This window comes from Limulus polyphemus, unplaced genomic scaffold (assembly GCF_000517525.1).
Source record: "Limulus polyphemus unplaced genomic scaffold, Limulus_polyphemus-2.1.2 Scaffold1960, whole genome shotgun sequence".
Lineage (NCBI taxonomy): Eukaryota > Metazoa > Arthropoda > Merostomata > Xiphosura > Limulidae > Limulus > Limulus polyphemus.
This window is the reverse complement of record NW_013667570.1, coordinates 108,022-119,342: the sequence shown is the minus strand read 5'-3', so window position 1 is coordinate 119,342 and position 11,321 is coordinate 108,022. Positions and strand designations below refer to the sequence as shown.

At 32.8% G+C, this 11,321-nt stretch overlaps 1 protein-coding gene across 1 annotated transcript; it reads left to right on the top strand.

Annotated features, from left to right (window-relative positions):
* The first annotated feature begins 819 nt into the window (after positions 1-819).
* LOC106465490 (ras-related protein Rab-39B-like) lies at positions 820-9,450 on the top strand. The gene is made up of 3 exons (XM_013925717.2): positions 820-1,187; positions 3,664-3,805; positions 4,826-9,450. The coding sequence occupies exons 1-3, from the start codon at positions 970-972 to the stop codon at positions 5,111-5,113; spliced, it is 648 nt and encodes a 215-aa protein (XP_013781171.1). The 5' UTR covers positions 820-969; the 3' UTR covers positions 5,114-9,450.
* The last annotated feature ends 1,871 nt before the right edge of the window (positions 9,451-11,321 follow it).

Here is an 11,321-nt window from a genome sequence, read left to right as displayed (position 1 = left end):
AAGAACGAAACTTTACGGAAAATTACTCTTCTACAGTCATGTTAATAAATAAATAAATAAAAAGTTGGTCATTAATTAAACATAAAATATTCTCCTCATATGTATATCGCCTTGAATAATTTACTAGTTTATACAACAATCAGGCATCACAAAAGCAGCTAGTTTCCTTCGGTTTTTTGGTCACGAGGCAACATAAAATTTTACTTTCCTTTTCCCCCCTAAAACTAATAAGCTTTGCATTGTAACGAAATTACATCTCTAGATTTGGCAGGTACAACTCTGAAGTTACGCAAAAATCTGAAATGAATATTACATTTCACAACGTAAAATATTTTCGAATTTGCCACAATGTCTGGTTAGATTTTGTGTGTCTGTATGTTTGTTCTTTTAATATTGAGCTTTAGTTGGTTGGGGCATGGAATCCCCATCCCATCAAACATGCTCGCCCTTTCAGCCGTGGGGGTATTATAATGTGATGGTCAATCCCACTATTCATTGGATTAAAGAGTAGCCTAGAAGTTTTTATTTATTTAAAATAATCGTATATTATTTATTAACTTGGTTATGCAACCAATCAATACTTACTGCCTAATTTAAATAACGTAATTTAGTACTTGAGTATGGAAGCACATTATGCTAATAATAGGTCGGCAAACAATGATTTATAATCGCAAGGAAGAATTTTAATGATGATGGAACATATTAAATCGTTGTTTGCCTACCTGCTATTAACTCATTTTAGTGTATAGTAATGAGAGGGCGCTGTTGAACTGATAGGAAGTACGTCACATGATCACGCTATCTGTGTTGTTTACTGTTTGAATGTATGTTGCTTGCCTGATTTGTACAGTGTCATACTTAAATGTTATATCTGATAAGGTTTGTAGTAGTTTAGAATATCCTGTGTGTTATTGGTTTGGAAGTAATTACCAGATGGTTGCAGTTAGGCCTAATTTGTTTGAGTAAGAAATGGTTGAGCCTATTTTTGAGTATCAGTTCAGAATAATTCTAATTGGAGATAGTACTGTTGGAAAAAGCACTCTCTTGAAAACATTCACAGAAGGAAAATTTGCAGAAGTATCTGACCCTACAGTAGGCGTGGACTTTTTCTCCCGTCTGATTGAGATCAAGAACGGGGTAAGGGTTAAATTACAGCTGTGGGATACTGCTGGGCAGGAAAGATTTAGGTAAGAACTCATAGTCGTAACATTAATAATTAACATAAGACTAAGTGATATAGTTTTGAGACATAGCATTTTTACATCCTTATCTACGAACTTTTCCCACTGTTACTGTTAGTGACTATAAATGTACTATTTATGTATGGATATATTAATTATTATTCCTAAACTTAAATTTAAAATTAATGAGAAATTAAGTATATTTCCGTAAACTTGACTAAGCTTCGATAAATTTCACATATAATAAAAATGATATTAATAATGATCACTAGCTCACTATAAATATCTTATTTTACTCTGTTGAAAATAGTATGAATATCCAACTCTCTCTCTTTTTTTCTTTCAAGTAACGAAACCCAATAATTATCTTTCGTTTTCACAAAATTCAGTACATACTATTAAAATTTATGATCATATATATTTATAGTTAGGGTAAAATAATATGTAGAGGGTGTTGCCAGAGGTATGCACTGATAGTTCTACCCTTACATCTGTTTGAAAAACATGGTGCCACTGAAGTTGGGTGTCATTTCCATGTGTTCTTGTGTTATTGATTTTTAGTTGAATTCAGGTCTTCATTTTTAGGTAACTGGTTTGGGTAGAATTCTCAATAATCAAGACACAATCTGTGAAATTATGTTCTTAGTTTTTAAAGAATAAAGTGAAGTAAGATGATAAAACATCAACTGTCCTTATTAACCCTAATTTTTAGTAGTAGTAATTAAACCTATCAATAACAGCATAAATGAATTTAAACTGATTGCACACACCTCAGCATCAGGTAAACCATTCTGTCAGTTTATAATCTGAACAAAGAATAAATCTCAGCTTTAAAAACTTAAATTTAGAACTCTTAATGATTCCCATTTCAAGCTTTATCGTATCTCCATTTAGAAAGACCTATAATCATTCTGTCCAACCCTTCAGTAGTGTTAAACATCTGGTTCAAGCCTGTTTTTAATTACACACTCCAGTGAAAACAAATAAAATGCTTTTTAACCAGTAATACATGGAATGCAGTTTTAAGCTTGCTGAGATGTTATCAACCTAATAAGTTTGTGTTAAGGAATGTCACCCAGTGGACATGACTTGAGGAGACAGGAAAAATAAGTATTTATAACAGAGTTCAAAGGTGTGTGTTTTTTTGTATATTTTGAACTTTCAGCCCTCAGTGCAAAATTTGGTAAGAGTTCCATATGGCACCCCCACTTAATGGATAATGGTTAGACAAACAATGTTTGGTATTAGGTAATGGTTAGATGAAAAATGTTTCGTATAAAATAGTAACAATGTTTGGTATTGGCTAATGGTCAGATAAACAAAAACCCTTTTCAGAATCTTTTTTTATCCAGGCAATTCTACAATTTTGGGTGGGGGTGCCATATGGAACTCTTTCCCAAAATTTTTACCACCAGCCTTGATGGGTGAATGCCAGATTTGATACTTTGAAACAAAAACATATTGCATAGACTAAATAAAAAAAAAAAACAATTCGCAAGGAAATGCAACTTTACACGAGGGAATGTAATTTTACTTCTGGATGGCAGTTTTAACAAACATTATTATCTGCAACATTAAACATATTTCCAGTTTATTAGACTGTAAAATTAACCAATAACTCCCATTAAACGTGCATGGGTGGGGGGCAAGGTCCTAAGATCTTTTACAGAGTGCTATTCAACATTTTTACTCCCCCCCCCCCCATTGCTGACTTAGTAACAGATACAATATACAGGGAAACTGAAGCTGTATATATATTTCAGAGGTTCTAGAGGTTATGCAAATACAATGAGATAACATGTTCTTCATATGAACGTCACCTTGCACTCTGACTGGTCAGAGTCTGATTGACATCAGCAATTCACAGTCATATCTTGAGTACAAATACTTTTGTAACACATCAGATATTTTGTGTGCAACAGACTTGTGAATATTGCTAAAAGCTTGCAACACTTCATGTAGATACGTTTAGTAAATTTGGAATTTGGTCAACATTACTTCTCCAATACAGGGTCGATCCAGGACACATTTGGTTAAGTAAAGAAACCTACGAGTCATTTTCATTGGTCATAGTTAAAGGAATAGGATGAACCACTCATTTCCAATCAGGAAAGTCAACTAAAAATAATATTTCAATCCCTGTCATCATTAAATACAACAGGAGATATAGGACAAGAAATATTTCGTAATGAATAACAGACTTTGTACTAGAGAGACGACCTGACAATGTTTACATACATACCTTAAAGATAGAAGAATACCAGCTAAGAGTTTTGGAAATATTGTCATTTAAACTGGAGTAAATTAACTTGTTTAGATGTTGATAGATAAATCAAATCAACATCTGTGCCCTATTGTTGAAAACAAATGTTAATTTCAGAATAAGTAAAATTTTGTTTTGAAGAATTAAAATTTGATCACGTGAACTTTCATAATGAAGTGGAAATTTTTTTTTCTTTCATGTTTTTTTTTTTCCTCTTAGGACCATCACTCGATGCTACTACCGGAATTCAGTTGGAGCATTGTTAGTTTATGACATGACTCGTCGACAAAGTTTTGAACACTTAGTGGACTGGTTGTTTGAAATACGGAGACACATAGAGCCTCATAAGGCAGTGTACCAGGTACGTAAGTTTAAAAAAAAAAGTACTACCTCAACAGAGCTGGCTGTTGGTTATATTTGCTGTTAATTGACAGCCACATTATTTGTTCAGTACAGCATTTTTCAAATCATGGTACCTAAAAGCAAGAAGAAAACAAAAAACAAGTTGCCACCTGATACTGCCAACCAGTTGTCTTCTCTCTGGTCAGCAGTTCAAAACTACCTTAGTAGCTTTGCAATAACAAAGACAGGGCAAGAAAGTTTGTTGGCAATATTTCGACTAGTTAATTAGTTTTATGACACTCTATTAGATATTAATTTCAATTAATCAATTATTGGAATTATCAAAAACAGTAATAATTGGGAACACTAATTTTGATTAATCAATTAGTTTATGTGACACTAATCGACATAGTCGATTAAATCACCCAACTCTTTTCCCCAAAGATTTACTGATTTTGATAGTTTTTTGAAGAGTTAAGCTCAGTTATATCGTATTGAACCTTAAATTTTGCAAACAGCTCAATATTTTCTAATAAGTTTTTTTTTTATGATAAACAAAATGGCACATCCTGTGTGTTTGGGGAGCTCAATTTTTCCTTTTTTGTTCTTTCAATTAAACAAAACCATATAAAATCATAAATTTACTTTACTTTTTGTGCCTATTGTAAGAAAAAACAATCGTAGCAACCTAATTATGCTGCGCGTTGTCTTCAATTCTTTCTTATACACAAGCTATATCAGTTTGACAATAACTTTAAAGGTCATTTTAAATTATAGAAAAATGTTAAGTAATATGTTATCTTGCTATGAAACTATGGATAATTGAAAAAGGAAAATGAGTTTAAAACTAACAAAACTGTGTTGAATATGGAGTGTTTTTTACCTAGAAATTACGTACTTTTTAATTTTATTAAAAAGGGGGGTAAGAACACCATTTTAAAATGATTGAAATACTTGAACAACTAGAATTATATAAGCATTTCAGTCTGACAATAAAATAAACATCAACACATTCTCTAAACACGTTTTTCTTTTACAGGTTATTGCTTGTAAAACTGATATCAAACACTGTAGAGAAGTGACTACGGAAGAAGGGAAGGCGTTTGCGGAGTTTTATGGAATCCGTTTTATTGAAACTTCTGCAAAAAGTGGAGTCAATGTGGAAGAGGCATTTTCCCTCATTGCCAAAGACATATACTTGAAAGTTCAATCTGGAGAACTTCAAATAGAAGATGGTTGGGATGGAATAAAAGTAGGCTTCACAAATCCAAGAGTAGATGATTATTATCTCGTTGAAGGAAAAGCAGAAAGGGGGCACTGTTGTTAGCTTATGAATTCTTTTTAAAACAGAGAGCAAAATAACAAAAATTCTAGATCTCATTTCTTGCTGTATTGGGTGCCATTTTTGTTGATATTATTGAATCAGTTTTACGCATAAAGTCCATAAAACGGTTTTCGTGAGTTTGTGTAGCAGTGTTTTGAGCTGCTGCTTACGAGACCTCCAAACAAGCATTGCGCTGTTCCTAATCTAGTTTTCTATGAGGAAATCAAAAGAAGCATTGTTATCTTGTGTGTATAACCAAACATGCTGTCCACAAATGTATATTTTGTTGAATATTTTGATTAGAAATGAGTCAAATAAAACACTTGCATATGTAGTACAAATCATTGTTGATAATATTTTTTTTGATTTTTACGATGTTTTAGTTAATGTTCGTAAAGATATTTTTTTACTACTTGAACTCTTCCCATGCCATAACTTCTCATTAATTAATACGTTGCAGTGTTTTTCTAGAGACTAAGTTTGTCGAGGCCATAATTTTGAGTAACTGAGAAAGTCTGCAAGTTCAAATCAATACGCAGTAAAAACGGAATGTGTAACTACTGTGATGTATTACTAAGTTAGCTAGTATATCCATGTGTATTTTCCCGAGTTCCAGAAAATATGCCAGCGTATTGTGTAGAATGTTTGAAATACTTTTAACACCTCAGAATCGTGGGTCGTAGTTTTTTATACAATTATTAAATAATCTCAAGAACATGCGTAATAGATATATCTTTGTTCCCTAGCCAACTTCCATTATTTACCTTGGATATGTTATTTATTTGAAAGATGAAATGTATAAAAAAAAAGCTATGAAACTACAAAAATATAATAATTTTATGATTTTTTTCCATTCTAAACTTTCTTCAATTACAGCCAAGATTTTGCTTCTGCTCAAGTGAGTTGAGCTGGGGATAGATGGAAAAATCGGGGCTCTAACTTCTTATCGTGTTCGTGTATATTTGTGCTCGAAAGAACCATTTAATCCGTCAAGAATATCCTTTCACGTTCGACAACGGTTTTTAATCACCAGTCCTAGCTAAACGTACCGTTTCTCACGCGTATAAATATGCTCTTGTCTAACGGACGTCGAAGCAAGTTTCAAGTAATAACATATTTTTTGTCATTCCAACGAACGAGATGAAAATGTAGAATTTGAAAGATCGTATGACCGATACACAAATGTTCCAGTTGACGTATCGTTATTTTAATATCCGTGTAATAGAATTATTATGCTGTTTAGATTTGTTATTATAAAGTACAATGTAAGAATCCCCCTATGAGAATGTTTGTCTAGTCTTTTTACACAGTAAGTTTTTTTCTTGGGTTTGTTATTCAGCTACCCTACAGACTCTGTAGTTTCTCGAAAATTTAACAATAACTATATTGTTTTAAACTGATGACAGAAGTGCCCACAATATAAAGTATCCTTTTTTCTACATGTTTACCAAAGTTTTATGGTTGGGGGTTTTCTGTTGACTGCTTCTGATCTGGTTGAAGGACAGTATTAGGAGCTTGATTCACCCCCCGAAGCAGCTCGACGGCAAAGTCTGAACTGATAGCAGCTAAAAACATTGTCTACAGATTACTGTATATGATTGAAGCTTATTTAAACTGCCTCAGCAAACCATTACTACTCACCCCATTAAAACCACTTAACACTGTTTTTGACTCTATACTAGTGGGCTACAACAAAATTCAAAGCAGAAGCAATACACTTGTATCTTTTTTTTTTTAACCCTACAATGTTTTTTACACTACATTCCTTATAAATCTTGTATACAGTTAGAGAAAAGTGATAATCATGTGTTTGTAACCACATTAAAGTTAACGAAATTAATTATAGAAGTGTATACAAAACCTGTACAGGAGAATACATTCTACACTATAGATCTAATTCGTAGGGTTATTGTTATACCCCTGAGTAGGTTGGAAGGTTTAATACAGAAATTGATGGTGTTTGGTGTTATTTCCATTTTTTATAGTTTAATTTTAACATATTATGTTTTCGTTTTTTTTTTTTTTTTGACAAAAATATATGTATATTAGCATGAATCATATACATGCTTGATACATCGTATGGTAAATATATGAATTATATGATAATATCCTAGTTTTTATATTTTCTTCTTTCATTAAGGGTTTAACTAGGTAAAAATCAGTTTTAGAAAAAATATTATTTAAGCTAGTTGGTTTCATAAATGATTATAATGAAATTTTAACAAGAATTTTCACGACTTATGTTTAAAAAAACAAAGATGGTGATATGTGATTCTGAATATTAAGAGGTTCTTGTTGAATAACGTATTGTTAGATACCGATTTAAACATGTTAGATTTGATGATAATGTCAATGTTAAGTGATTCATGTAGCTACAAGATACTGTTTTGTAAATGACAGTATAGTTGTTTGATGAAAGAAAATTCTATTTTCTGTATCTTAGCTAATTGATATTGAGCTAATCAGTATGTATAAAAATGTTTTCAAGAGATTTCTGGAGAAGGATCAGATCTGTACTCGAAACTCGGAAGTAAGTATTTTTTTTTTTTTTTTTAGGGCAGCAAAATGAATATTTTTGTTTGAACACTTTTTTGGAGATACACGATATATTCTGATTAGATGTGTTTGTTAATAATGACTGGAGGTGTTTGTCAGATTTTGATTGGAGATGTTTGTTAGATTCTTATTGGATTTGACGTGTTTGTTAATTCTGACTAGAAACGTTTAATAAATCTTGATTGGATATGTTTGTTAATTCTGACTGGAAACTATTTTTTTTAATTCGTACTAGAGGTATCCCATAATGCAAAGTGGCTGTAAAATCCCGATGGAGATGTCTGATAAATCTTTAATATTTTTGGGTTCGTGTATTATCTCATAGAAAATCCTTCAGATGGCTATTTTCAGACCACATTCATTATCTTATCAAGCATAATAATTGTACTGAAACGTTTTGCAGCAACGTTATTGGGTTCGTGTATTATCTCATAGAAAATCCTTCAGATGGCTATTTTCAGACCACATTCATTATCTTATCAAACATAATAATTGTACTGAAACATTTTGCAGCAACGTCATTAGTGTCGATATTTCATGCTGTATACTTCCAGTAGAAATTAATATGATAAAACACTGGTTTGTGAGTGCGCTTAATAGGACAGCATCTTTGTACAAGTACTCTTTGTTTCAGGTTAAGCACGAAGCTACACAATGGGTTATCTGTGCTCTGCCCACCACGGGTATCGAAACCTGAATTCTAGCGCCGTAAGTCCGCAGACATACCGCCGTGCCACGGGGGGGGGGTACACCTTAGGTACTTGTTTGTTTGTAATTAAGCCCAAATCTACACAATGGGCTATCTGTGCTCTGCCCACCACGGGTATCGAAACCCGGATTCTAGTGTTGTAAGCGTGCAAGTACTATGTACCAACATTATTACACGGATTTATGACGCTAAAATCCATGGTTTGATACCCCACGGTGAACAGAGCGCAATTAGCCCATTATGATATTGTTTTGCCCTAAACAAACATACTGAATACATCTCGGTAATTCGCGTTTCGTGTATGCGTCGTCATACTGACACTGTTTGTAATTCGTTTATGTAGTTCGTGTGTTTTCAAAAATGTTAATAAGAAAATAATCCGTTATGTAGCTTTGTACATAACAACAAACTCTTTAATTCTCCGTGTTTCCGGATTTTATCACGCAGTAGACGCATTTTTTGTTATATAATAATTAAAAATAACGTTAAATAGATCATGATAATAAAAAAAATAGATAATAATAGAGGGAATTAGTGTTTCGCTATGAACCATATTGTTAATATAACAGTTGAGTCAGGTGCTATCGTTGTTCCTGATTAAATAACGTATATCTGTTTTGTATCGCGTTCATTCGGTCATTTCTAAAATAATTTGGTTGCTTTTATGAATTAAGCACCAGAAATTAATCGAAATTAGGAAATTTAATTTTAGACCCGGGCTGTAATGGGTGCGCACGTTCCTTCTCGTCGTTCGGTTAAATAAACCTTACTCCATCCCACGTCAATTTTATATTTACATCCTACACCTCTGTAAAGTACGAGTTTATTCTGCTGGTGTGCTTCTTAAGAAAATTTAAAATATTTTATTGGTATAACTTTGTATTTATGGGATTGTGATAAGTTTTCGAGATTTTTGTCACCGAAAAGTTACTGCTATTTTTGTCAGTCGAAATAAATATTAAAACTGGAATGAGTGGCAAGCACGAAAACACAGCTGGAAAAAAAGAGTCTGTATATGTATTGGATTACATTATATGAAACTGCTAAAATAATAAAATGTATATCCATATATTTATGTGTGTCTAAAGTTGTATTATTCAAAATAAATACACGATAATATATATATGTAAGTCATTCGCTTAAACTGTTTATAACATCGTAAACTTTAACTTAAGACTTTCATTTTATACTGTACGCTAGGGTTTTTTTTTAAATAAATATTAAAAAATGGATAATAGTAATAATAGAACAAAATAAAATTAATGTTTTCAAATAAACTATTTGGAATATTTTCTAGGCCTAACTTTCATTAAGTTAAAAAAAAACACCTATTACCACATTTTCGTTAATTTTTTTCGTTAGATGCTAAAAAGAAAGCAGTGATAGGCTATATTTTTATATCACTAAATGTTCCATTTTACTTGGGTAGATTCAGTAGGAAATTAAAACCTGTTTGTAAAGATACCCGTATTATTAGCAGTATTTGTATCGCAGCCGAGTGTTTGTTATACTTTCTCCGTTCACCATGAGGATTCGAACCCAGGATTTTAGCGTTGTGAATAAATAAACTTACTGCTGACCCATCTTTTATAGAAAAACAATAGTGGATCTCGGTTTCCTTTTGTAATTAGGCCTATATACATATTTACACTTGCGGTGTAAAATACGCCCATTTTCCGACATGTCGAAGACCCGCGACTCAAAACGGAACTAACAAATTTATGAATGATACAGAATCAGCAGCCGCGACTCGGCGGTAAGTCTGAAAGCTTATAACTCTTAAAAACCGAGTTTCTATACCCGCAGTGTGCACAGCACACATAGCCTATTTTGTAACTTTATGCTTTAAACCACGATCCGTAAAAAATATTTGCTTCAGCCTAATCATAGTTAAAGATAATTTTCTTCAAAGCGAAACTTTATTTGTTGTCAAACACAAAGCTAGACAATGGGTTATTTTTAGAGTTAGGAGTCCTCAGACGTCCCGCTTAGACACTGGGAGCATAAAATTAATTCGAACTACAAAACTAATGGCAAATAATCACAAAGATTGACCAAAAACTAGGTGAGCAATAATGCTTGCGCAAAGACCATGGGAAAAGTAAACATTATAACGTAACAATCCGCATTTAGTTGCTCAATATGTTTGAATTTCTACAGATAGAAAGTTGGCTTATAGCAAATCGTCTGCTTTTACTTTATGATTTAGGCCTCGCTAAACTTTGTTGTAATTCGTGATCGGCAAACTATAAATAAGCCCTCCCCCCTCCACACAAAAAAAAACAAACTATGTAGCTCATACTATTATTATACTTCATTAATGTAAAAGTATGGGAAAATAAAGTGGGCCACATTGGCCCCCAAGAATAGTCTTCTGGTATATCTGAAGTAGTTAGGGTAAAGGTCAGATTGCGTAATAGTTCCTATCTATTGTTTACTAGACGTTCAGTCATCACGTTGACCTGTACTTTCGCTGTAATCGGCGGTTGATATTATATGCAATGAGGCACATTGTTTAGGTGTGGCCCGTTCTGTCTTATGGCAGTACGTTAGATGACAAAACATTTTGCTGTTGTTGTTGTTTTTTTTTCACCGTTAACAGTTAAACGGTTTGTTTGTTGATGGCCGCGAAGCAACACAATGGGCTATCCGTGCTATGCCAACCATGGGTATCGAAACCCGAATTTTAGTGTTGCAAGCCTACATTTTTTATTTAGAGGCAGTTCTTGGTAGAGGAGAATAAATACCAGAACCAAAGTACGAGGTATTGAACCAGAACAATTGTAGGTATGTATTTTGGAGGTTCTAGAGGTTATGAAATTTGTTCGATGAACACGTATATTTTTATTATTGACATGAACATCACCGTGCATTCTGACGTCACCAATTCAAAGACATGTCTGGCGTATGAGTACTTTTGTAATTAATCTGATTTTTTTTTTTTTG

Excerpts from the sequence above, each read along its gene's own strand:
- LOC106465490 (XM_013925717.2), top strand. The coding sequence starts at position 970 with ATGGTTGAGCCTATTTTTGAGTATCAGTTCAGAATAATTCTAATTGGA. Across the intron at positions 1,188-3,663 it reads GCTGGGCAGGAAAGATTTAG|GACCATCACTCGATGCTACT; the intron begins GTAAGAACTCAT and ends TTTTCCTCTTAG. Across the intron at positions 3,806-4,825 it reads CTCATAAGGCAGTGTACCAG|GTTATTGCTTGTAAAACTGA; the intron begins GTACGTAAGTTT and ends TTTCTTTTACAG.